At 49.4% G+C, this 26,279-nt stretch overlaps 1 protein-coding gene across 2 annotated transcripts in view; it reads left to right on the forward strand.

Annotated features, from left to right (window-relative positions):
- Positions 1 to 26,279, forward strand: part of ABCC1 (ATP binding cassette subfamily C member 1) — a 136,264-nt gene that overhangs the window by 85,340 nt on the left and 24,645 nt on the right. Inside the window, exons 13-20 of one of the 2 annotated variants that reach the window (XM_045819382.1) lie at positions 4,139 to 4,285; positions 5,868 to 5,955; positions 8,701 to 8,776; positions 10,974 to 11,100; positions 13,245 to 13,421; positions 13,955 to 14,122; positions 16,045 to 16,228; positions 23,636 to 23,665. In XM_045819382.1, the coding sequence (XP_045675338.1) occupies positions 4,139 to 4,285; positions 5,868 to 5,955; positions 8,701 to 8,776; positions 10,974 to 11,100; positions 13,245 to 13,421; positions 13,955 to 14,122; positions 16,045 to 16,228; positions 23,636 to 23,665 (997 nt within the window). The remainder of the gene's footprint in view (positions 1 to 4,138; positions 4,286 to 5,867; positions 5,956 to 8,700; positions 8,777 to 10,973; positions 11,101 to 13,244; positions 13,422 to 13,954; positions 14,123 to 16,044; positions 16,229 to 23,635; positions 23,666 to 26,279) is intronic. The other variant, XM_045819383.1, reaches the window with a different exon arrangement.

Consider the following 26,279-nt stretch of genomic DNA (forward strand, 5'->3'; position numbering starts at 1 on the left):
CTGGTCATGAGTTTGGGGTGGAGTATGGGCCATTCATCTGTGGCTGAAGCTCATAGACTGAGATTGGGGGAGGTTCATTTCCCCAAAGAAAAATTGAGGTGTTCTTACCAGCACCAGCGGAATTGATACTGGGCAGGTAGGAAGAACAGATGTCCACACAAAGAGATGTCAGGTTATTTTGGGGGTTGGGCTGGTGTCGATAGTTCAGTCATTTGCTGTAGTTCTCAGTGGTGGCACTGTTAGCACTTAGAGTGAGACAGTTCTTTGTTGTTTGTGAAGGATTTCTCTCATTCTTTACTCTCACCCATTACAGCATGGTAGCCAACCCTAGGTCCCCACCACCTGCTACCCAGTCACCTTCACACACTTCTAAACACCCCCTGATAGAGAGAACCTGGCTAGTACCTATTTCCTACTAGGCTGTGAGTCTCAGTGAGATAGGCAGGCTACTCCCTGGGTCCAGCTGGCAGGAAGCCAGGGACCCATTAATTGCCTCAAAGCTTTCCTTCTTACGGCCAGTTAGCAGCTAGACTGAAGGACATTGCTATCTGCACGATTTATTTTGGTGGTCACTCATGCATGTGTGCTAGCAACATAGACTGTCCTTTCAGTGAACTTCCCTTATTTAAATACTAAAAAACACCCCCCTGGGTGGAGATTTAATATGCTAATGAGATTGATGAAGAAACATGTAGTTAACCACGCAAACACCAAAGAGTTCCCACCTCTATATATTTAGATATCACACTTTGATGTCATCTTTCCTGCCTCAGCTTATCTAAAAATGTTCCCTAGCTTTTGTTCAGAGAGCAACATTTCTTTTTCCCTTTAGATGCTCTCTCCCTTGGTGCACAAACTATATATAATAAACCTCTCACCTAAGTACTACTTTATCGGGAACTCTCTTGATTTCTATCTCAGGAGTTCCCAAGAACCCAGGGTGGTTCAGTGGTAGGATTCTCACCTGCCTCCTGGGTTTGGTTCCTGACCAATGCACCAGGCAGTATGTCAGTTTCTGGTGATCTCTTGATTTCCATCCTGAGAAATCACAAGAACTCAGGGTGCCGATAACATCAGGATCTCCTTTTGCCTCACCTCAGAGCACACAGTGCCTGACACACAGTAGGTGCTCAGTTAGTAACTGACGGATGAATGAATGACCCCTGCTTCCTGGAAAAGCCAGGTCTGTGGGTCTGACAGGGGCTACGTGGTGATACCCCCTCTTTGCTTGTGCCCTGTGCTGCTGGCAGGCCCCGTCAGTGGGCCAAGGGAGCTGGCGTGGTCTGGTGGTGAGATGCTTGAGGCCTGGTTTTCTCCACTGCTGAAGAGATACATCTGAGTATATGCCCTCCTGCCTTCAGGCAAGTCCATCCACCCACCCACCCACCCACCCACCCATCTATCTATCCATCTCTGCACCCACCCACACACATTACCTAAGTACCTGCCCTGGTCCAGGTGCTGTCCCAGGCACCCATGATAGAGCAGTGAACACCACAGAGTTCCCTGCCCTCATGGAGTGTTCATTCATTCTAACTGGGAGAGACAGACGGTAAACAATAGGCATAATAAATACATCATAGAGTGTGCCAAACTGTCGTAGGTGCTGTGGGGAAAAAAGATTCAGGTTAGAGCTATGGGGAGGGCATCCGTTTTACAGTTTTCCCTAGGACGACCGAAGACCTGACTGAGAAGGCGACACTCGAGTCTTTACCTGATGGAGGTGAGGGGCCTGCCGGGGGGAGGAAAGAGTGAGTGGACCAGGCCCTGAGGCTGGGCTCTGCCTACCCCAGAGCAGAAATGACCGTGGAGGCCGGTGGGGCTGGAACAGAGGGAGCGAGCGGGAGAACGGTAGGAGAGGAGGCCGGACAGTGCGGGCCCTGCGGCTTAGCTGCTACAGTAAGCAAAGCACACTGACTTTGGTGAGGTGGGTTTTTAAAAAATTATTTATTTTTATTGCAGTATAATTCACCATTTTTAAGTGTAAAACGCAGCACCGTTTAGTATATTCACAAGGTTGCGCAACTGCCACCACTATCTGACTCCAGAACACTTCCATCGCTCCAGAGAGAAACCCTCATTGGCAGTCGCTCCCCATTCCCCCGACGCCCCAGCCCCGGCGCCCACTACTCCACTTTCTGTCTCCGCGGATTTGCCCATTCTGGATAGTTCATTCAAATGGAGTCGCATGGCTGTGTGGCCTTGTGCGTCTGCCTGCTTCCACGTAATGCCTTGTTTCAGGGTCCTTCACACTGTGTGTGTCACTGCTTCATTCCTTTTTATGGCCAAACGCTCTTCCCTTGTGTGATGTACTTGGGGAGTTTCGAGTGAAGAGCACCTTAGGACAAGAGGTTGCTGCCTGGGAGAGGGGAGCCAGGGTGTGCAGGCCTCCCAGGGAGCAGGTGTCGGTGGCTTTTTGAGTGCCTGGCCACCCTCCCGGTCATGGAGCCGGGCACGTGGTTGTGCCTTGCCACAGGGTCACCCAGCTTGTTAGTGTCAGAGCCAGAGCAGGAACCAGCTTGGCTCCCCGGGGCCTTGCTCTTGGGACTGGTTTATAGACTCTCTGGGAGAACCATCCAAGGAGTTTAGACTGAGTCCTGTAACAAATAAAAACAGCTGCCATATACATGCTGCATTTTGCTGTGCCCTGGGCACTGTGCTAAGCACTCCACCTAAGTGCCTGACTTCCTGCCGCAGCAGCTCTGCAAAGGGTATCAGGATCCCTGCTTTCTAGAGGGAGGCTCGCTTGGAGGAGTGGGGTGGCACACCCAGCTGATACGTGGCCAAACTTACGGTTTTAATTTTTAAGCTTTACAACCTTCTAATGGGTAGCAGAGAAATGAGGCAGCTGAGACCCTGAAAATATACCGAACCACAGACACACCAGAGGCTTCAACTTGAATCTCCTGACTTCCAGCTCTCTGCCCTGGGCCCAGTTATGTCCCCTGACCCCAGTGGCTCTGGGAGTCTGGGGCTAGCATGGGACTGGGAGCTTCTGTTCATCAGCCAGGTCCGAGGTTTCCCAGACTGCTTCTGGTAGCAGGTACCAGACGCCCTTGTGGGACGCCTGTGGTTTCCCACCCCTGGTGACACCTGGCACTGCTCTGTCCCCAGCAGTGAGGGCGAGGCACAGAAATTCACCCACTGATCTTTTCCCTCCCCTCTACACCAAGCAGCCGGGCCCTGGATCATTCAGGGCTTCCCTCATTCCTCCTGGTGAGGGAAGTGGCGTGCCCCTCTCTCTACAATGAGCCCAAACCTGGTTGCCTGGGAAGTAAATCCCAGGAACTTAGGCAAGGCAGTAAAGTCACAAGGCTTAAGGCAGGTCTGACTTTGTGGGGAAGGGAGTGGCTAGTGGCTGTTTTCTTTTCCTTCTTTTTATTTAAGTAAGGTTTTCTGTCCTGGGGGTATAAAATTACACAAAACTTTATAAGCTGGCAGGAACTTTAAACATTGACATTAATTCTCCGTCTTCACCCCTGTTTCACAGATGAGACAGCTGAGGCACAGGGAGAGGAGGTAACTTGGCCGAGGTCTTATTCAGTGTTCCTGGGTCTCAGGGTCTGTTCGAGGCACCAATGATGCAGCTGTGCTGTGTGTGTAGGACAGAGTCCCTGCCTTTGTGGGGTTTTACATTTCAGTGTGGGAGCCAGACAGCTAATACATATAACAGGATAGTAAGAGGTGGGGGTGGGTGCTGTGAAGAACAATAAACCAGGATAGGAGGATGGGGAGCAACGGCAGGGCTGTTTCAGGTGGAGGGGCAGGTAAGGCACAGTAACCCAGCCACCACCTGGATGGGAAGGTTGTTTTAGGCAAAGGACACTGCAAACGTAAAGGCCCGGAGGTGTGATTATACTTCTGTGTTTTGAGGAATCCCTCATGCCTCAGAGGAAGTGGGTGGGAGAGGATGGTAATTTTGGCTCCCGGTCATTCATTTATTGTGTTCATTCTCTGAGTGTTTGGTGAGTGCCTGTCGTGTGCTAGACGTTGTCTTGGGCGTTTTCTGCTGCCTCCAGCCCCATGCGATCGCACCTGCCATGGGGAAGGCCTGAACCCATGGCTGGGGGCATGTAACTTCTCCTAGATTCTGACTCTGACTCCAGGACACAGTCAGTGACGGGCATTCTGCTTCCAGGTGGCCCTGTGTACATTTGCGGTCTATGTGACCACCGGCGAGCACAACGTCCTGGATGCCCAGAAAGCCTTTGTGTCCTTGGCCTTGTTCAACATCCTCCGTTTTCCCCTGAACATTCTCCCCATGGTCATCAGCAGCATCGTGCAGGTACAGGTTAGGCTGGGGGACTTCAGGGAGGGTTCTCTGGGGGAGCAGAACAAAAGGGGGGCTTAACAATCCCCCTCGAGGTGGCTCCCTCTGCATTTCCTGTCCTGCTGTGCCCATGGGTGCAGTGAGGCCTGGACCGGTGGCTTTTATGCCTTTTGGTCGTGGTCCAAAGAAAGAAATACGTTTTACGTCTTGACAGGGAACTCACACGTACGCATATGAAACAAAAGTTTAATGCAACCAGGCTTTCCCATGCTCTCTAAGATTCTTTCCGAAATATTTTATTCCATTCCAATCTGCTCTGTTCTGCCCTGCCCTGTGCCCTATTCTATCTTTTCAAAAATGCATCTCTTAACCCAGTAAGTTGATTTTGCCAGCTATTAATAGGCCTTGACCGAGCCCCCCTAGAGTTCCTAAAACTCATGCAGTGAACCCACAGGGAAAGGAAACTGCTCCGCCGCACTTTTGCACCATTTGAACTTCTACCACTTCCTGCCAGTGGTACTTTTCACACTCTTCTCCCTTTCGTTGCACATATTCATGTTGAAAACCCCGTTTTCAGCCACACAGATGAATCAGCCTCAATATTTGGTTGTCTAACTCTGGTTGTAGGCTTTATCTAAAAAAAAACAACAAGCAAATCAAACCCCTTTTTATTATGAAATATTTCCAATTTACACTGAAGTAGGGACTAGTGTAGTGAAATTTGTGTACCTGACACTCGGATTCAACATTCTGTCTCACATGCTGCATCCAGTCCTTTTTCTACCTTCCTCCCTCACTGATTCTTCCCTCCCTTCATTTTTTTTCTTTGCTGAAAATTTTTAAGCAAATCCAAGACCTCTTGACCTTTCATGCAAATACTTCAGTGTGCATTTCTTCTTACATAATTATAAGACCATTTTCATGCCTAACAAAAGAGTAATTTCTTAAAATAATATGCAGTCCATATTAATATGTTCTGGATTGTCTCATTAATGTTTTTACTGTTGGGCTATTTGACTCCGAACCTGTTTTTTTTTTTTTAATTTATTTTTATTGGGATGTATTTGACACGTTGCATTGTGCACATTTAGCGCGCTGATGTATGGTAGCACGGCAGCCTCTGCAGTGTCAGCCAACACCTCCATCACGCCCTGTGCTTACCACGTCCCTTTTGTGATGGGAGCAATTGAGATCTAGTCTCTTAGCAACTTTGAATTTATAATCCGGTATGGCTGACTCCGAGCACTAACTGCACTGTGCACTCTGTCTCCAGGACTTGCTTATCTCCTAGCTGCAAATTTGTGCCTTAAAGGGGATTATTGCTTTTGGTTATTATGGTTCTTAATTCCCTTTGCATCTAGCACAGTCCTTTTTAATACTGGTTGTGGGTTTTTAAAGGAAAAGAAACAAGAACCAAAACCTGTCTTACTTTTTATTCTAAGGCATGCACTGGTTGTAGGAAACTCAGAGCCTTCAGAAATGGGGGGGCACGTGGGCCCCTCTGCACCCAGGGGAAGCCACCACATTATTAGCCTCGGGTCTGTTTTGCAAAAATGCTTTTAAAAATAACTGCACCCTGTTATTACTTCCTGTGTAGGCGAGTGTCTCCCTCAAACGCCTCAGGGTCTTTCTGTCCCACGAGGAGCTGGAGCCCGACAGCATTGAGCGACGGCCCATCAAAGACGGTGTGTGCGTTTGGTCCCTCTGTGCCAGGATGGCTGCCCTGCCACCAAGGCTGTCCTCTGTTTGGCTCTTCCCAGCAGCTTGTCTGCAAGGTTGCAGGGAGCAGGATCTCTGCAGAGTGGGGTGGAGTCTAGGGCCTTATCTTGCCCCTCCCAGGAGGGTGAAATTGAACTTCTGCTTTCTTGCTTAGAGGCAGCCACTGGGTGCGGTCTCCCCCTGAAGGTCAGTTCCCAGGGGACCTGGACTTTGATTCCATTCTGGGTAGACACACAGACAGAACTAGATGTTGGAGACTGATCAGCCTCCAACACCCGTTAGTGGTGTGTGCTGGGGCAGGTCACTTCACTGCTCTAAGCCTGAGTTTCCCCATCTGGAGAATGGGAATGAGGGTGCTTTTCTTTGATGGGGGGAGTATGTGGATTTTATTGGTAGGTTTGTTTATTCTGCAGCTTATTAATTTGTCCTTCCCAGTCAATGCCCCTGACCAAGGATCTGATCCATGGCTGTATCTCCAGGCACTTAATCTACTTTAACAGCACTAACAGCCGCTTCCACTTTCATGTCAGTGCCACTCCACCATGGGTGTTTGTTCTAAGGATATCGATGTAGCACCCGCCTGCTGCTCCCTGAGGCACACAGAGAGGGGCTTGGAAACTCCCATTTTATAGATGAGGAAACTGGCCTCGGTAACTTGCCCAAGATTGCACAGCTAGTAAGAACTAGAGTTGGGATCCACATGAATAGCTGGTCAGTAGAATCTATGCTCTTATCCACTGAGATTTATTGAGCACCTACTGTGTGCCCAGCATTGTTCTAAGGACGCTGTATATTGCCTTATATACTGCTCATCACAGCCCTATGAGATTAATCCCCATTATCATCAATTCTGTTTTGCAGATGAGGAGAGTTAGACACAGAGAAGTTAAGTAACTTTCCCATAGCTCTCTAGCTAGGAAGTGGCTGTAAAGGGACTTGAACCCATGCAGTCTGGCTCCAGAGCCTAATAAATACAGTCAGAGGAGTGAATGTGTGTACATATTGGTTATAATGTGTGAGCAGTGCTTGGCACCTTGGAGGTTGTCAGGTGTCTTCAGTGGTGTGTAAAACACCTAGCACAGTGCCTGCTAAACCAGGAATGGTGGTGCACCCTCCTCCTCTAGTGTGAGTGAGAAGTGAGCTGCGGCATTTTTGACTCGGTCTTGGCACACTAATGTTCTGGTGGGTCATTCTTTGCTCTGGGGTGATTATAGGATGTTGAGCAGCATCCATGGCCTCTACCCACTAGATGCTAGTAGCCCACACTCCAATTTTGACAACCAAAAATGTCTCTAGACATTATATCCCTTGGGGAGCAAAGTCACCCCCACTTGAGAACCACTGCTTATTGGATGCTGGAAATCTTCCTCCTGACTCCCCTGGCCTGTGTTCATCCAGTCTCGCTGTCCGGAGGACCGTGGTCTCCCTCCCCACAAAAGGATGCTGGAACAGTGCTATCTACCCAGGGTTCAATTTCCCTGCATAACACAGGGCCAAAACTTGGGCCAGGCAGTGGAGGTTTTGAGCTACTGAAGTTGTTCACAGCTCACTGTAAGAGTCAGTTTGGAAAGTCCCTGGGCCTCCTGGTCCCTGGAAACCTCAGCTCCCCTCTTCCTGCCCTGGTGACAGTCTCCGAGGCAGTTTGACTTTCTGAGATGTTTATCCACATCTCCAGGTGCCAGAGCCAGCCACCTTGGCAGCCCCCGGCCAAGTCTTAAGGTTCACTAGCTTGTCAGACTCAAGTGGCTTTTCTTAAATTCCTTCAATAGCACTTTCCACTTTCTTCCTTGTTCTCTGTTTTCAGGAAGGTGGGTGGAGGGAGTGGTGAGGGAGAAGGCCAAGTTAGGTTAACTTCCTCTCACCCCAAGTTTTTGTTTCTTTGATGTGTGGGAGAACTTTGTTCTTCATTTGATCACTGAAAAACATCCCTGTCTTATCTCTAGGTGGTTTTGAGATGGCTCATAATAGAGTCAAAACTGTGTTTTTTTAAAGTGTGGGACAGGGAGTAAAAGGACAGTAAGGGGAGGGAAGTCAGTGAGGACCGAGGTAGGAGATCACAGGGGCGCCACACACAGTGCAGGCTTTGTCTCCAACACCCTGCCCCAGGCCACAGCACCCCACTTCCTGCTCCACAGCCTGCTTTTCCTCCGGTCATTGTGGCTGGCACTTTAGAAAGACCTGCCGTGATGCGAGCAGCGTGGATGAAGGCAGAGAAGGAGAGGGGATGCAGGGAGATGAGTTAAGAGGCAGCCCTAAAATCCAGGAGTTGAGGAGAGTCCTGCTTTGAACATGAAGGAAGGGGCTGTGGGAGTGTGGGGAGGGCCATTGACCTTGGCTTCTGCTTGGCCCTCCCAGCCAGAGCTGCCGGAACCTGCCCAAGACGGAATGAGGGAGGTCCCTGGAGCCCTGCGGAGTAACCCCGTGGGTCCCCCCTCCTCTGTGAGATGGATGTCTGATGGTACAACCTCCTGGTTTTCAAGGCGGAACCGTCTTGCCGTTTTCTTTTGCTTTCTGGGTCAGAGACCATCTCCAAAATTGCTAATTGTGTTCTTTAGAAACTGAGATGGATGTAACCAGATAAATGCCTATCGAAAGTGTCTAGTCTCTAGGGTTGAACTTTGCTTGACTGGGGGGAAAAAAGTAAGCCTCGTGCTCACTCTTGGTCCCATGACTCTATCTATGTCTGATGTGTTGCATCTGGTGCTTTTCAGGCGGGAGCTCGAACAGCATCACTGTGAAGAATGCCACCTTCACGTGGGCCAGGAATGACCCTCCCACACTGAATGGGTAAGCCAGGACATGTAGAGAGGCACAGGGCTCTGGTTAAAGGTGGGTTTAAATTCTAGCTACACTGCAGCCTTATGACCTTGAATAAGTCACTTTGCCTTTCTGAGCCTCAGTTACCCATTTGGGAAATAGGTGCATTCACACCTTCCTGGGCTTTGGTGAGAAGCAGATGAGAGTGTGCCTGGCACAGAGGGTTCCCTTTCATTGTAGGTGACATAAACCTTGCATAGATAACCTTCAGCAACAAAGGGAGATTTGTGGTATGCATAACTGAGAAGGGCCACTTTCAGGTACAGGGTGATCCAGGGACCCAGTGCCATAAGGATTCTCTCCATCTTGTCTTTATTCTGCTTCCCTCTCAGATGGCCTCTCCCCTCATGATGTCAGATGGCCCCTATCAACCCCAAGTGTACCTCCTCCTGTGTTGGGAGACCTGCCTGCTTCTGATTGGCCCAATTTGAGTCATGTGCCCCTCCTGAGCCAATTACTGTGCCAGGAGAGACCAAAGCACACTAATTGGCCAAGTTGGGTCCCAGGCTGTGATGTGGCTGGTGGTGGCAGGCAAGCTTGGGTCTGTGACAGGAATTCTTGTCCCCTGGGATTTGGTCTCAGGATGGACTTGTTCTCCATCCTTTCCTGGGTTCCCCAGCTGCCTCACTCAGTCTTTCTCACCTACCTTCCACCTGGCACCTTTCCCATGAAGTGCTCTTTGTCCAGGGAATTGACCCTGCTCCCCAGGCAACTTGTCAAGTGCTTATTTGTGACTGGAGGTCTTGCTCAGTGGCTTCTAGGCCTCCTTAAGGGACTCCCAAAACACAGTGCTGGGGGTCCTTTTTAAAGGCCAAATTTGTCCCCTATGCCCCTGAAAAATTCCCTGTTTTTGGGTAGCCAAATTACTGCTGTATTTTATCCAGGGGAGGAGGCTGGGGATGGAGGACAAACTCCCCAGGGTAAAGGATCTATCCAACATTTCTCTTGAAAATTAATGGTGGAATTGCATGTTCAGGAAGTTCCTCCTTATATCTAACTCTACTCCTGCCTGCTTCAATTCTAGCTTTTCTCTTTCATTCTACTTCACAAATAATATCTGTGCCCTCATGCTTTCCTCTGTTCTTCCAGAATCAAAGGCTTTCCTGTTCCAGTCTCCTTCACCCATCTTGACTCCCCAAATCTTTCTCCATCCAAACTTACTTTCTTTTCAGCCTCTAAAAATATTCCAGTCTCACCTGGATGATAGCAAGAGCTGCGTTATTGGGCCCTGTAATCCATTCCCCGCACTGTACAGGAACAAGAGAATAATCTGTGACTGTGTAGCAGGTTCCCAAGAATTAAGCAGTGAGTGACAGCAAAATCTAACACCATTTCCATTAATATGTTAAACATCATCATAGAGGCTGTAGAAGAGCACAGCCAATGTAAGCAAACCCCACAGGGTCCTGGACAGGCCTGCCCTTCCCTGGTGGGTGGAGTCACAAGTCTGACACGTGTCACGTGGCAGCCAATCTTACTGGCAGAACGACCGGTGTATTGTCTTGTGCTTTGCTTACCAGTATTTGTCAAAGGGAAATTTCACTAAAAACCTGTTTCTGAAACCCACATTCATCCATATCAGGTCCCTTGAAACCCTTGAGTGGTCCTTCAGATCCTCCCAGGCCTGGCCACCACCCACCCACCTTTGGGACTGGCATCCCTGCCCTGTCTTGTGTCAGTGACATGTCCACCCCTGATCACACCTGTGATTCACATTGTGGGCCTTTTCCTAAGCTGTTCCCAAGTTTCTGTGTCTGGCACACACTCTTCCTTCAGAGTCCATTTTGAGGGGTCCTCTGTCCCCCAGAGTACCCCCCCCCCGTTGTGCCCGGAAGCAAAGTTAATACCCCTCCACATGGCTGATAGCTCAGGACTCTCCTGCTGTCTCCGATTTCTCAGATGCATTGGCGTAACTGAGAAGGAACACTTTCAGGTACGGTGTGATCTGTACTTTCAGGTTCAGAAAGGCTTCTGAGACTTCACTGAACTAAACTCAGCAGCAGAAATGCAGGAGGAATTTTCAAATCTCAGAGGCTCATGACAGCCCTGCCTTCTGCCCCTCTCTCCACTCGGGGTAAATCCATTTCCAGTGGGGCTGGTGCACCAGCCCCGCCAGCCTCATTCAGGTGAGAGCATGACTGAGACATGGTGTGTTGTGTCTTTTCAGCATCACCTTCTCCATTCCAGAAGGCTCCTTAGTGGCCGTGGTGGGCCAGGTGGGCTGTGGGAAGTCGTCTCTGCTCTCAGCTCTCTTGGCCGAGATGGACAAGCTGGAGGGTCATGTGGCTATCAAGGTAGGAGGACAGCTGGGTGAGCGGGGACGGGGGGAGGCTGGTGGTCTGAGAGGAAGGTCAAGTGCAACGCTGTGTTTTATCGTGGTCCTTGAGCATGAAACAAAAGCAGCGAGGCCCCTCTCTCTCCTTCTTTTTCTCTCTTATTCTTTCTGCTCTTCTGTGCCATCCTAGAGAAGTGTCATTTATCTTCTGCTGTATCTCAGCACCTGGAATAGCGCCAGGCATGTAGTGTGCACTCAATAAATACTTAGTAATGTTCCTTGGCCTGCTCACTGTCTCCCATTCCCTCCCCATCTCTGTCCGTCTGTGCATCTCGTGGTCTCTCTGTCCATGAGTCTTTCTGGCTTGTTCTCTCTATGGATCTCTCTGCACATCTCTTTTTGTAAAAGTAACAAAACTTAAATTTTTGATTTATGTCATTGGAATGTGATGTTAGAGAATTCTTTTTAAGGGAACTGTTTAAATTCTGAATGTTCATTGAATTCTTAATATGGGACTAAAACAGACTGTGGTTTTATTGCTTTTAAATACACAAAGTACTTTGAACTATGCTGGTATATTCTTCAAGAGAGAGCCTAAGAGGCTGCTTTAGTGAACAAATGAGCCCTTTAGAAATCAAGAGCCATGTTTTGCATTCAGCTCATTCCCCACAAAGGCCTTTTCCTGATGCAGGAGTACTTCCCTTCATATTTTGTTGACACCAGTGTTACCTGGAGTGGGCTCTGCAGCAAACTCATCCAGCAGGATGTTTTGGAAATAAAGATTCCCCCCAACTTAAACAAGTTTGGAAAATACTGCATAGTCTGATTCCCTGTCTCTTGGAGACTTAGAATAAACGTTACTAAAGTAGAGGCTCTGAGAAGTCCTGCAAGGAGGAAAAACCCTATTTAACGTGGGTTAAGGCAGCACAGCTCGGGCATATTTGCCTGCACCTCTTCATTGTCTCTGCATTAGCTCTTCCCGTCCCCAGAACTGCTGTCTCTTGGACTCTGCTTTTGGGAATGCTGGTTTATGCCATTGCTTTTATTTTGGTGCAAAATCTTTTCTTTGTTGATTATACAATGACCTTTCTCCTAACATGCATTAGAAAAATGTATACATTACCATAGTTGGGTCCAAAGTAATAGCATCTACCTTGTTTTAGGAAACGTTCTGTCATTGCTTTCAAGTGCATGTTATAAAGTAAGATTCATGGGCAACGTGAGCTAGGTTAATGGAAGAAAATGACAAATCATGGCAGGACCCACATTGCATTCCATTAACCCTGCATTTCCCCAACCACAGCATTGCTGACATTTTGGGCCGGATAATTCCCTCTGGGGGCCATCCTTTGTCCTGTAGGATGGTGAGCAGCATCCCTGGCCTCGACCCACTAGATCCCAGCATCAGCCTCCAGTTGCAACAAGTTAAAGTGTCTCTAGACATTATCAGATGGCCCCTGGAGAGCACAGTTACCCCTCGGGGAGAACCACTGTTTTAAAGGAAAAAAGCCTTTAAATACAAAAGTGATGGATCTGGAATTTGAGTGTGTGCTGAGTATTTGGTTTGACGAGGTTACGGGTTTATGTGTGACTGGTTATTTTGCCCTGGTAAGAGAGTGCCAGCCCTTTTCTCATGGTCTACTTGATACCTTCCATTATGTGGAAATAAAGACACAACAGCTTTTGAAATGGACAATTTTGATATAGATGTCCCTGCTTAAATTTCATCAAGGAAATTATCTCAAGAAATGCTTTCCTGATGTTGCTAACTAAGTCTTTCTTTTTAAAGGACTATTTAAAGGTCTCCTATGTCTTTTTCTCAGCATTTAATTTTTTAAATCATGTCAGGAATTTCCCATTTTGGGGAGTCAGGAGTTTTACTCAGTAATGGAGGCATTCAGTGAATATTTACTAGAGACATAACTATAATCTCCCCAGTGAGGGTTTCAACTCCCGAACTCCTGATACTGGCCAATGGGGGTTCTGATCTCGTCTCTGGCACTTGTTGTCCTTGGGGACTCAGTTTCTGTCCTGTTGAAACAGTGGGCGGGATGAGAGCCACTGGTGAAGTCGGGCTGTTCTGGCATGTGGGCGAGCTGGCTGCTGTCTTGTTAACCAGGTCTGTGTCCCTGCCCCTCGCTTTCTTCTCCCCCTGCCATCTAGGGCTCAGTGGCCTACGTCCCCCAGCAGGCCTGGATTCAGAATCATTCTCTCCGGGAAAACATCCTTTTTGGACGCCAGCTACAGGAACGGTATTATAAAGCTGTGATAGAAGCCTGTGCCCTCCTCCCAGATCTGGAAATCCTGCCCAGCGGGGACCGGACGGAGATTGGTGAGAAGGTCAGTATGGCTTCAGCATGGCCCTTGTGACAGTCAGCTGTTGCTGTGTAACAGTCACAAAAAATCTCAGTGGCTTAGTGTGGGTGTGTGAGTGGACTGTGATTGGCTGACACAGACTAGGCTCTGCTGGGTAACTCTGCTCCATACTAGCAGTGATGACGTCATTAGCACATCCTTTGGTGCCTTCCATCAGAGTCTGAGATCAGGAGCCTTTCCTGTAGCCAGCCTTATTCAGTGCCACCAGCCCCCCTTTGCTAAACACCCTCCATGTCCTAGTTCTTCTCTCAGCCGCTTCCTGGAGCCTCAGGTTTTCTCTTCCACCTGTTTTGCAGGTGAGGCTAAATCTTGTGTGTGGAACTTGAACCCACATCCATGCAGGTGCAATTTTATGCCTTTGCTGCTGCATAGGAGGAGGAGGAGAGTGCCTCCCTGTAGGGTCTCCAGCCTGGGTCTGGTGTATCCCAAGCAGGTTGCCCTCTCTGCATGTCTTGAGGTTTCCCAGCAAACCCACCTTCTGCCATGTGTCTCCCCAGGGCGTGAACCTGTCTGGGGGCCAGAAGCAGCGCGTGAGCCTGGCCCGGGCTGTGTACTGTGACTCTGACGTCTACCTCTTTGATGACCCCCTGTCAGCGGTGGATGCCCACGTGGGAAAACACATATTTGAAAATGTGATTGGCCCCAAGGGGATGCTGAAGAACAAGGTACTGGGGGAAGGGGCAGGGCCTGAGGTCCGGCCCTTCCATGCTTTGGTTAAGTTGGAATGTGTCCCCTTAGGGAGTCCTGTACTTCCCAGGCTGTTTTCTTTTCTTTTCTTTTCTTTTCTTTTCTTTTCTTTTCTTTTCCTTTCTTTTCTTTTCTTTTCTTTTCTTTTCTTTTCTTTTCTTTTCTTTTCTTTTCTTTTCTTTTTTCTTTTCTCTTCCCTTCTCTCCTCTCCTCTTCTCTTCTCTCCTCTTCTCTTCTCTCCTCTTCTCTTCTCTTCTCTTTTCTTATTGGATTTCAGGACACTTTTCTAATGTTTCCCTTGGAAGCCTTCCCAGGATGGCCTTCACGCTCTTGTCATTAAGGGGGAAGTCCTTGGCACTAACTTGAGGTTGTTGCCTCCACTTGGCCAAAAAAGGCCCTTCTTCCTGATTTAAAAATGGGGGTGGCTTTGTAGAAGGAAATCCCACACCAAGGTCCCCTGTGGCTGAGCAAGCAGCTCTCCCTTCCTTCCCCAAAGTGACCGTGGGCTGAGGGACGGAGGTTTGCAGCAGGAAAATTGCCACAATACCTTGACCCCACAGGAAGTGTTTCCTGTCCTCCTTTATTATTTTATTTTATTTTTTTGGAGGAATTACAGGTGGGAGTACTGATTCTTTCTTTCCTTTTTCACGGATTAAAATATAACACATGCTCATGGGAAAAATATAACAGATTCAGAAAAACACAAAAAAGAAAAACAAGAGCAATTATGTATCTGCTCACTGATTAGAGATTTTAGTATTTCAAATTTTGTGGGGTTTTTTTGCTGAGTGTACAAACTTTTTTGATAGGGTTATCATGTCATGCATATATATAGTTAGCATCGTGCCACTTGATCTATTCTCATACACACCACAAACATTCTATATAGGCATGATTTTTAAATATTAAAAAAAAATTGTTATCAAAGCCACACATGTCCATGGTAACAAAGTCAAAGACTGTAAAGGGTCTGTGTAAAGTAAGAACAAAAAGGCCCTCCCCTTCCCTACACCACCTCCTCTCTCGAGGGCCAGGGCCAGCAGTCTGGCCTGCTCTCTTAGTACAGCCCTCAAGCCAAGAATGGCCTTTACATTTTAAGTGGTCAGAAAACATCTGAAGAAAAATAATAATTTTGTGACATACGGAAAATGCTGTCAATTTAAATATCGGTGTCCAGAGATGAAGCTTCATCAGAACATGGCCGGCCCCTTCATTTGTGTGTGGGGGTGACTGCCCTCACACCACAGCCACAGAGCTGGCCGCTGCCACTGTGACAGGGGGGCCCGTAAAGCTGAAAGTATTTACCACCTGGCCCTTTAAGAAAACGTTTGTCAACTCATGTGAATAGTTTGATGAGCGTCTTCCCAGACTTTCAGATCATTAGATAAAAAAAGGCACAAGTACAAATTTTAAGGGTTTTTGGGGGGTGGGGGCATGGAAATGGGTGGTTACTTAAAAAATGAAGCCATTATGTGCAAATTATTTTGCATCAGTCATTTTTTTATTTGTCCATGCATGCCTAGTTCCCTTTCTCCTTTTATCCTTCATATTTTTATTCAAAAATACCCCTTCCCATCACCCTTGTTAAACTTGCAACACCGCCCCCACCCTCCGTGCCCCAGCCTGCCTTGTGCTGCGGGTCACCCTCCAGCACACAACACAGTGTTCTACTCGTGCCCTTCATTTCCAGCCCTGCCCTGGGGTCAGGTGCAGGGCTCTCTGAGTGCTTCCCTGCTACCGCTGCCCCCATCTCAGGTCCTGGCATGTGTGTCGAATGAAAGCACCCACAGACTGTGCCAGGTGTGCTTCCACCTTCAGACAGGAGCTCTGCTATCCAGGTGCAGGGTGATTCCCTCTCGCACGCGTGTGCTGACCTGCCCGATCTCCACGTTTCCCATAGACTCGGCTCCTGGTCACCCATGGGATCAGCTACCTGCCTCAGGTGGATGTCATCATCGTCATGAGTGGCGGCAAGATCTCTGAGATGGGCTCCTACCAGGAGCTGCTGGCCCAGGACGGGGCCTTCGCCGAGTTCCTGCGCACGTACTCCAGCGCGGAACAGGAGCAGACGGAGCAGGACGACGGTAGGGAGGCTGGCTCCAGTGCTGTGGCACCTTGCAGGGCCACAGTTGTCCCCCAGAGGTTCCTGTCAGCCACTGGCGGCCCATCAAGGTGTCGGGGGCTAGGCCAGGCTCCCTCTGGAACCACCTAGAGGGACCATTTTCATCCTTTCGGGCTGCAGTGGGAAAGGGTCTCAGTGCTCTATGACCTGGTCAGCAGACCTGGGCACAAGTTCTAATACTTCTCTGTGGTATGGCTTTGGGCTTCCTGAGCTTCAGGGTCCTTGTGACAAAAATAGGGAAAGTGATAATTATAGTCCTCTTGACTCCCAAGAAGCTGTGAGAAGCCAGTAACATGTGGCTTAACCCAGATGTGAGGGTCATAAGGCAAGGTGGTTGAGCGTGCAGGCTTGGAGTTGGCAGGACCTGGGTTCAAATCCCAGCCTTAGCTCTTACCATCTGTGTGACCTCAAACCCCTTCTTAGCCTCAGTTTCCTCACTGACAAAGCAGTATAACAAGAAAACCAGCCTTCTAGTATTTGATGTAGATTTAATGTGCTGTATTGTGTGAAGCCTCTGGCGCCTGGCGCAAAGGGTTCAGTAAATGACAGCTGATGTCACTACTCCCCTGGAAAGAGTTGCTTCTCTTTTACCCCCATGCCCTTGGCCCCTGCCAGGTCAGGGCGAGCCTGCCCACTCTCCAGCCACTGCACCCTGTCTCCCCTTTCAGGCCAGGACTCTGAGATCAGGGACCTCTCAGAGGTGCCTTTTGAATTCTAGGCTGGGCCCTCTCCCCGTCTTTATTTGGAGCAGATAGGGCAAGACTTCTAAGAATCCTGTTCTGTCTTATCAGTTGGTTAGAAGTCAAGGGATTGGTTTGCAGCCTTTCCAGGTTGCCCTGTGTGTCATTGGTCAGACTGGCACCTCAGACAGTCCTCTGCACACCTCTTTTCTCTGAGTCACGACCCGTGTTAACACGGAGAGGTCATCTGATGCCTTTTTGGCTTTGGTTTCAGCTGTTGCTAAAAAAGAGTGGAACTACATAGAGGTCAACTATCCTACCCTGATCTCCCTCCTCCGGGAGCTAATTACAGACTTCTTGAGCCTCTGTGGCATGTTTGCAATATACTTGGCCCCCAAACAGGTCTCACACAGACTGTCTTCAAGGGCAGGGCTGCAGGGCTGCCACGTCGCGCAGCTCCCCTGGGCAAGGTTGTTGCCGGCGTGTCTGTGATCTGAAGGCACACAGCTGAGACAGAGTGCCTGCTGGGGCTCCCGTTCTCCGCAGAAGTCCTCTTGCCGAACCCTCCTAACAACTCATGAGGGAGGTGGAGTCATCACTCCCAGGCCACTGTGAGGAGACCGAGGCTTAAAGAAACTAGTCCCTTCTATGCCGGGAGCGGGCAATGCCCTGTCTATGTGAAAGGGGCTGATCACTAAAAAAGCTACTTGCTATTCATTGATTTAGTCACGGACCAGATGTTTATTGAGCACCCACTCTGTGTTAAGTATTCGTATTATTTTCCTAGGGCTGCTGTAACGAAGTACCGGCTTAAACAACAGAAATGTGTTGTCTCACAGTTCTGGAGGCCGGAAGGAAGTCTGAGGTCAAGGTGTCCATGGGGTTGGTTCCTTCCAAGGCTGTGAGGGAATATGTGTTCCATGTTCCTTTCCAGCTTCTGGTGGTTTGCCTGAAATCTCCAGCATTCCTTGGCTTGTCGAAGCATCTCCCCAGTTTGCCTTCATCTTCACATGGCATTCTCTCTGTGTGTCTGTCTCTAAATCCACCCTGTCTTATAAGGACACCATTTATATAGGATTAGGACCCACCCTAATGACCTCATCCTTTTTTCCCTTTTTTAAGATTTTATTTACTTATTTTTAGAGAGGGGAAAGGAGGGAGAAAGAGAGGGAAAGAAATATCAATGTGTGGTTGCCTCTCATGCACCCCCTTCCTGGGACCTGGCCTGCAACCCAGACATGTGCCCCGACTGGGAATCCAACTGGCGACCCTTTGGTTTGCAGGCTGGCACTCAATCCACTGAGCCACACCAGCAGGGCCTAATGACCTCATCTTAACTAGTGACATCTGCAAAGGCCTCTTCTCCAAATATGGTCACATTCTGAGGTCCTGGGGGTTAGGACTTCAACATATGGATCTGGGTGTGGGTGGGGATTTAATTTAGCCCTTAACAGCACTGTTCTAGATTTTGGAGAGACAGAGGTGAACAACGTATAAACAAATCCCTGTCCTTATGGAACTTAGTATCTGGTGGAAGAGGAAGGCAACAAACAAATCCACAAGTATAGGTGGTTTCATGCAGCAGTAAGTGCTGTGAATTTTGAAAATGCAGGATAATGTGCTGGGGCATGCCAGGGTGCTCAGAGAAGCCCTCTGAGGAAGTGGCCTTGGCATGGAAAGGAGCCAGCAAGGAGAAGATGTGAGGAGCAGTGTTCTGACTTAGGGAACAGCAAGGGCCAAGGCCTCAGGCAGCTCCGTTTGTTTAAGGAGCAAAAAGAAGGTCTCTGTGTGCAGACCATGGTAGGCATGGGATGAGGGTTGGGATGAGGCTGGCTGGGGGTCACCCACCTGAGGTGAGGAGTTTAGGTTTTGGTCTAAATGCAGTGGAAAGCCGCTGCATGTCAGAGAGAGGAAGCACCTTGTCTGAGGACACTCGATGGCGGCAGGTGGGGCTGGCTCCCAGGCCTGGTCTCCAGGTTCCCTGTCCTCTGCTCCTAGAGTGGCCTCCAGGCCTGCCTGGGGTGGGAGCGAATCCCTCTGACTCAGAGTGTGCTGTGGAGGTCCTAGTGGTTTTTAGTATGTGTCTTATTGTGATATAATTCAAATACCATACAATTTACCCACTGAAAGTGTACAATCCAGTAATTTTTAGTATAGTCAGAGTTATGTAACCATTACCCACAGTCAATTTCAGAACACTTTCATCAGCCTTCAAGGAAATTGCAAATTGATTAGCAGTCATTCTCCATTTTCCCCCAGCCCCCCAAATCCTAGGCAACTGCCAGTCTGCCTGCTGTCTCTATAGATTTCTCCATTCTGAACATGTAAGTGGGATTCTGTCACGTGGTATTTTGTGACTGGCTTTCGTCACTTAGCATGACGTTTTCAAGGTTTATCTGTGTGGTAACATGTATCAGTACCTCATTTCTTTTGATTGTTGAGTAATATGCTGATGCAGACACTGGCCTGCAGTGTCCGAGGCGTTGTGGATGAGATGAGACAAATTCACATGGACTACTGAGTCCTGTGGAGGAAAAGGAATGGCCTGGCCACTCCAAGGAGAGAGTGCCTCAACCCTTGCCTTGACTGGCCTTTATTGGCTTTCTAATAGCATACATCAAAGAAGGTTTTCATTCATTATACTTAGGTTTGCTTTAGGTAATTACTTTTTATAGATAGCAATGGAAAGGATGTTACTGGTTACTTCTTACAGATTAACAAAGAAAAAATGTTGCCAATGCAAGGGAACAATTAGAGTAATTGGTCTGGTTACACTTCAGTCCTTGGGTGAATTAGCACAGACTTCAGGAAGTTACTTTAAGGATATGCAGTAAGCATTTGCTACTTCAACTCAGGGTGAGGGAGTTTTAGCAAGAGCAAGCCTCATGGCAGCCTAGGTATAGTGCAGGCCTGGCTTCCCACGAAGAGAACGGATCCGTGGGTTTGGCGTTCTGCGTGCTGACACGCACCTATGGGCTTTCCCGCAGGGCTGGGCTGTATTTGCCATTCCATGCGGGTAGGTTCCCCATAATATGCCATGTGTGAGCATGCCTCATTTTATTTATCTTTGTCGGCTGGTGGACATTTTTTAGTTGGTTTCACTTTTTGGCTATTATAAGTAGTGCTGCTATGCTCCCTAGTTTTAAAAATGCTTTCCTTTGCCAGCGTGAAATAGCTGACCCTCCCTTCAGCTTTTAAACTCTCTGGTTGGATTGAGTTTCTACATGTTCATGCTCTCGTGGTTAGAAAGTTCTGCCTCGGGTCTAGCCTGTTTCCTGTTGCTGCGAAGTCTCCTCTGAACCCAAGTCAAGCTGAGGTCACATAATGGGTGGTGGCTACTCCGAGATCACCATTTCACCGACCCACTTGGTGAGCTACAGTGAGGCAAACATAACCCTGAATGCTTTCCACATCAACACGTGTGGGTTTTGCTGAGTCGTTTTTCCCCAGAATGAGGTCCCTGTCCACATCCTGTCCAGGTGAGTGGGGGACGTTCTTAGGCTCTGCTGACCACAGATGGCTTTTCTCCCTCCCCTCCTTTCCTATCCAGCTGCAGGCATGTCCAAAGCAGTTTATGCAGAACATGGAGCATTGCCCATTTCTTTTTTCTCTTTCCCTTTTTTTGGTGCATGTCAGCACTTAATTTGGTGATGAAAATACCGCCCACCACCCTAGCAGCACTGTGGAGTCATTTCCCCAATTCCACTCCCCAGCCTCCTGCCTGACAGGACATAGCAGTCCTCAGCCCTTGAATCTGAAGTCAGACTGGGCAGCCCCCCGCCCTCCCTGCCTCCCCGGTGATAAGGCCCAGCGTCGGGGGCTAGTCTTGCTTAGCCAGCACCAAGTGTCAAGGACCTTGGATGTGCCAGAAACCACATTCTTGGCACTTCCCAAAGGGAAACTTTATTTTCCTTGTTGACTTAATCAGATCTTTTTTAGAACACCCAGGCTGACGGGGGAGTGTTTGGTTTGGGGGATTCTTTCTCACTGGGGCAGGGAAGGGGGAGATGTAACAGGAACCAGGCTTGGAGTGGGGAGATGTCCCTCGCCATGGACATTCATTATACTGATTTCCAGGAAAGGATTTTTTTTTTTTTTGGTGTCAAAAGGAGATTTACATATTGGCTCAAAAGCTTTGTACCTGGAAAGTGAAGAAAACTTTTTATTTACTCTGGTTTCTTTATTAGGAGCCTAAAACCTAGAGCAGTGGTTTTCACTGGGGAACATTTGTGCCTTCCGGGGGAGTTTGGCAACGTCCGCAGATGGGGTTGGTTGTCACAACTGGGATTGGGGCATGGAAACTAGTAGGTGGAGACCAGAGATGCTGGTAAACACCCTACAACACACAGCACGCCTCTGCCCACCAACATCAGAGCATCATTCCGCCAGCAGGATGGGGAGGGACCCACTCTGCTCCAGCTTCAGGCTGTTCAGGTCCTTCCCTTGTTATCTTGTGGAAAAGATGGCCATTCCAACAACTCGTCCACTTTTCCCAACCTTGTTGGCAGTTTCTTTCAACTCTGTGACTAATTTTTCCCTTCTTCATATTTTTGCTCATTTTCTTTTCAGTGATTATAAAATCAACATATGCTCATTGCAGACAATAGCAAACTGCAAAAAACAGAGAACCAGGAGAAAGAACCTCCTTCCACTCTCCCCGCGCACAGACAGGGGGGCGCTGCTCTGGCTTCTGGCCCACCTGTCTCTGTCTTCATCAGGTCTCCTGCCCTTCCTTCCCCACCAGCGTCGGCCCATAAACCCCTCGCCATATTACAAAAATCTGTCATAAACACCCCACAGCTGCCGGAGAGTCCATCTGCAGACTGCACATTCCTTTCGGTTGTCTTCAGTAGCTGTATTTCTTCCTCTTTTGAGTATGAAGAACCTTCAGGGCCCAGTGCATGGGGGGGAAGGCAGGGGGAGGGTTGGGTGATACAGCCGGTCACTTCCGTTTTTGGTCAAAAATGAGGCGTTGACTGTAAAGCAGTGACTTGGATCTTTCCCTTCAGGGAGGCTTGCCCACTGGCCCTTGCCCAAGCGGAGTTCCAGAACCTTCTTAAGTAAAGGCAGCATTGCTGGAATAAACAGTGAGCCTGTGAGGCGCCCGCTGTGAGGGCCAGCAGCCGGCTGAGCACACAGCCCAGGCAGCACTTGCATTCAAGGGCAGGGGTAGCGCCTGGCGTGTCGACATCACAGCCCCATACCTGGTGCTTAGAAGCCTCAAGGAATGTTCATTGAATTACAGGTTTCTTGTAAAAAATAAGAATTATTATTTCAGCTCTGGTCAGTTGGTTGGAGTGTCGTCCCCTAACTGAAAGGCCATGGGTTCAATCCCCTGTCAGGGAGCCTATGAGAGGCAACCAATCACTGTTTCCCTCCCTCCCTCCCTCTCTTTCTCTCTCTCTAAAAAAGCAATGGAAAAATGTCCTTGGGTGAGGATAAGAAAAAAAATTATTTCATCACATCATTGGTTTTCCCCACTACCCTGCCTTATTTTTCTTTGTAGTGCTTATCACTACATGATAGCAACTTCTGGATCTGCTGGTTTGTTTATTGTGTCTCCCCCACCACCCCCACTGGAATTTAAGCTCCATGAGGGCTTTTTGGTCACCCTTGGACTGAGAACAATGACTTTCACATAGCAGATACTCAGTAAATGTGCTGAGTGAGTGACTTACCCTTTGATTGCTGGAGTCATTCCCTGTGTAAGTGGTCTGTACAGGTCTGTGGGCTTTGGACATTACCACAGCTACATACTTATCCAGATTAGAAAACAGGATGAGCCAATTTTGCCCATTGCTCTCAGGGCTGGTGTGGAAACCAGCTTTGTGGCAGTGGACTATGAGATTGGCACCACTGTGGCCGGTGTGGTGCCCCTTCTGGCATCGGGAGGTCAGCTCTGCTTGTTCACTTGGCCATTCATTTGCTAATGAATGCACAGGTGCACAGGGTACCTGTGTTTGCCTGGTACTTGAGCCACTGTGTGGGATGGCGCCCCTTGAATTGTGTGGTGCACATCCTGTCTAAACCCACACAGCCGTCTGATGTACCTGGTGCTGGGACCAGAGCAGTGGAGGAGATGCAGTACCCCCACAGTTTGATGGGGGACACAAGCACTAAATAATCAAGGACATCGTGGTGGTGGAGGTAGGCGTGGCAGCCTGTGAGAACCCCGAGAAGGGGTCCCCATTCTAGCCTGGGAGGGTCCAGGGTGACACCTGAGCCAAATTACCTTCTCTTCCCCTCTTCTCGGCTCCATGAGTAGCTGGCTCAGAGTAAGGGCTCGCGTCCTCTGAGAGCCAAAGGCTGTGAGCTGGAGCTGAGGCCTGTGCTGCCTCCCAGCTGTCCTGCCTGCCCTGCCACGCTGTGGTCCTTTATTTCTTTCTCTTTGCTGCTGGGAAAACAGGTGTAAAGACGGAATGTTGGTCTGCTCTTTTTTTGTTTAAACTCTTAACAATTATAGCTTTCAGAAGAAAGGCCTGGTCTTGTATAATGTGCTTATCAGGGATTTACCAAAACATGTGGGATGGGGAAACTGAGGCACAAATGCAGCAGGTCCTTTAACCATCCTTGCCTCTCACCCTTAAGAGAATACCTCCATCCATCCCCACAGGGGGTTTAGAGTGGGGGCTTAGGGAGGGAGTTTTGCCTCAGTTCTTAACACTTTCTTGGATCGTGTGAATTCCCAGGCAGCAGAGCGGTGGACGAGGAAGAGGAAGGTCAGCGACATGTGGGTTAGACTTGTCCTGTTGCTGCATGCCTGGGAGGGGGCCCTTGAATGTCCGCCCTTGCACCCCCTCCATTGTTCAGCCAATAAACACTTATTGGGCACCTACTGTGTTCCAGGCTTCCTGGTGGGCACTTAGGGTTACAGTTTGATCTCTAGCTCTCCTGCTCATCAGCTGGGTGACCTTGGCTAAGCTTTGCTGTCTCATAGGTCAAATGATGACGACCAGCACTCCTTGAAGGAGATCCTGGTTGTGGAATGCCTGGCATACGGTGGATGGACGATGCATGGCAACAGTTTGATTATCACTGACTGATTGTTATGCTGCTCATACCTCCTGGGCATGGTCAGGACCTTGGCAGACCATAACAGTGCAGGGGATGAGCACCTGATGGAGTAACTGCAGGTGGCGGTGGGTGCCCAGAGGAGGGATGTCTTCTAGCAGAATTTCAGCCAGAAAGTCTGCCCTCTCTTCCTCTGGTGATGTAAAGGCTGGAACTGGCCGCTGGCTCAGACCCATCCCCCTTGCCTTCTGTAACCAGCGTTGCGTGGCCGAAGGTCCTGACAGAGAGCCCCTTAGCGAGCCACAGCAGCTGACTCCAGCCACTTAACAACAAGGGAGTTTGCCGGAAGCTCAGAAACCAAAGGCAAAACTGGACCACAGGACTCGGAAAACGGGAACTCTGGGAATGAGACTCCTTTAGGACACATCAGTTGGAGCTATTTTTGATCCTTGTGGGGCCGGTGAGCCGACCTGCGGAAGGGCCCCACCCTTGGCTGGGGGAGCCTGGGGCATCCTGACAGACAGTCCTGCCCAGATCGTAGGACGGGGGAGGGCTGAGCCCCTGCAAAGAAGGCAGTTGGGGTGGTGGGCGACAAACCTTCATGTTGTTCTTGGATTCTCAGTCCCTCCCCTCGCAGAGGTGAGTTTTCCTGCTGCCCCCATTGGCACATCAGCCTACAAGCCCAGTGGGCTGAGAAGGGAAGCTGACCACAGGAGGCCCCTGTGGGGGTTGCTGTCTAGTCCTGGGGGCTGGTGCTGAGTGAGGAGCAGGAGGGGAAGAGAAGGTTGAGGCTTACAGAGGGTGGCCTGGGCAGCCAGGTGGGGCAGCTGGGCTCTCTGAAGCACCCGTTCACAGGACAGGTGTCTCTGGGAGTGTTTTCAGGCATCTCCTGCTCCGAGAGAGCTGGCTCAGGCCAGGCCAGCCCCGGAGGCTGCGCATGTGCACGAGCATGGGGGGCCTGCTGCTGCATGAAGGTCCTGCCTGTCCCGGCTTTTCTTTTTGTTCGGTTTAGTGTTTTTTGTTTTTTGTTTTTAATTAAAAACAGAGATATCAACATTAAAGGAAGTGTTTAAAGCGGTGACTCTCAATCCTGGCTGTGTGCCAGAACTCTAGCACACTTACAACGCAGGTAAGGAATGGTAAGCACCCTGATGCTGCCTTACTTAGACTCACCGAGCACCAGACACAGCTCATTCATCTCCCTGCGTGCAAGGGTAGGTGGTGTTCTTACTCCCATTTTGCAGAGGTGGTAGTCAAGGCCCAGAGGTTTGTTACTTCCCCCAGTACACACACCTGGGAGGTGAGAGAACACTTCACACCTGACTGTGCTCTAGCTCAGCACGGGTCCCCAAGGTCTTCACAGCCAAGGTTGAGAATCACGGCATGGAACTCCTGTCCTTGCCCCAGGAATGAGCCCTAGCTTTCCGTCTTCATTGTCTTCCTGTGGCTGTCACCCCAGAGAGCCTGTCGTTTTGGATTCTGCTGTTATGCATGTCACGTCAGCATGTTCCCAGGGTCACCCTGGCTGCGTATTTATCCTCCTTCGTAACTTCCCTCCTGCATCCCTCCCCTCCTCGCCCGGGGCCATCCCTTCAGAGCCCTGTGTCGTGCTTCTCCCTTATTCTCTCTTTCTCTCAGCACCTGAATCAGGAGATCAGAGTGGGTGTAATCAGTGTTTCACTGAGTGGTTGGGAAAGTTAAAGGAGATCACTTGTTTCAGCACAGTGGCCACCATTCACTTGATAAATGTTAGCGATCACCATGGAAGTGACCATGATTAGTGTTGACGGCTAGGTACTTCCTGGGATTGGGTAGATATCCTGCTGGTGTCCATGGGCCCATATCAGTTATTAAAATCCCTTCCTGTTAGGGAAGCAGCCACTGCCCCAGGTACCACTGCGCCAGACTTTCTGGACCACCCCGTGATTATGCAACCAAAGGGTTAACTCCTGGCATAACAGGATACCCCTGTCAGAACTGGTTGTTATTTATTTTGAGTATCAACCCTGCTTGGGATCCTTGGGAACCAGAGGACTGTGCCCATTCCCCATGTCTGGTTCCTTGTACCCTGGCCCCATTGGCCAAGCTTTATGCAACAGGGACACTGTCCATGGATTGTACCTGTTGCTGCTGGCCCAGGGCCTCTGTTCAGGCCTACCACCCTCAGCTAACGGGCTCTCGAGATGGTTGCAAAACATCATCCCTGCCCCAAGGAACTAGCTAACTAGCCATTAAGTTAGCTCCTATACCCAGCTGGGAGCCTGCCTGTGGCCTCAGCAAAGCAGGTCTTGCTTTTTGAGCTTCCCAGGAGGCCAGGTTGTC

This window comes from Phyllostomus hastatus, unplaced genomic scaffold (genome assembly GCF_019186645.2).
Source record: "Phyllostomus hastatus isolate PE091 unplaced genomic scaffold, TTU_PhHast_1.1 phas_scaffold_385, whole genome shotgun sequence".
Classification (NCBI taxonomy): Eukaryota; Metazoa; Chordata; class Mammalia; order Chiroptera; family Phyllostomidae; genus Phyllostomus; species Phyllostomus hastatus.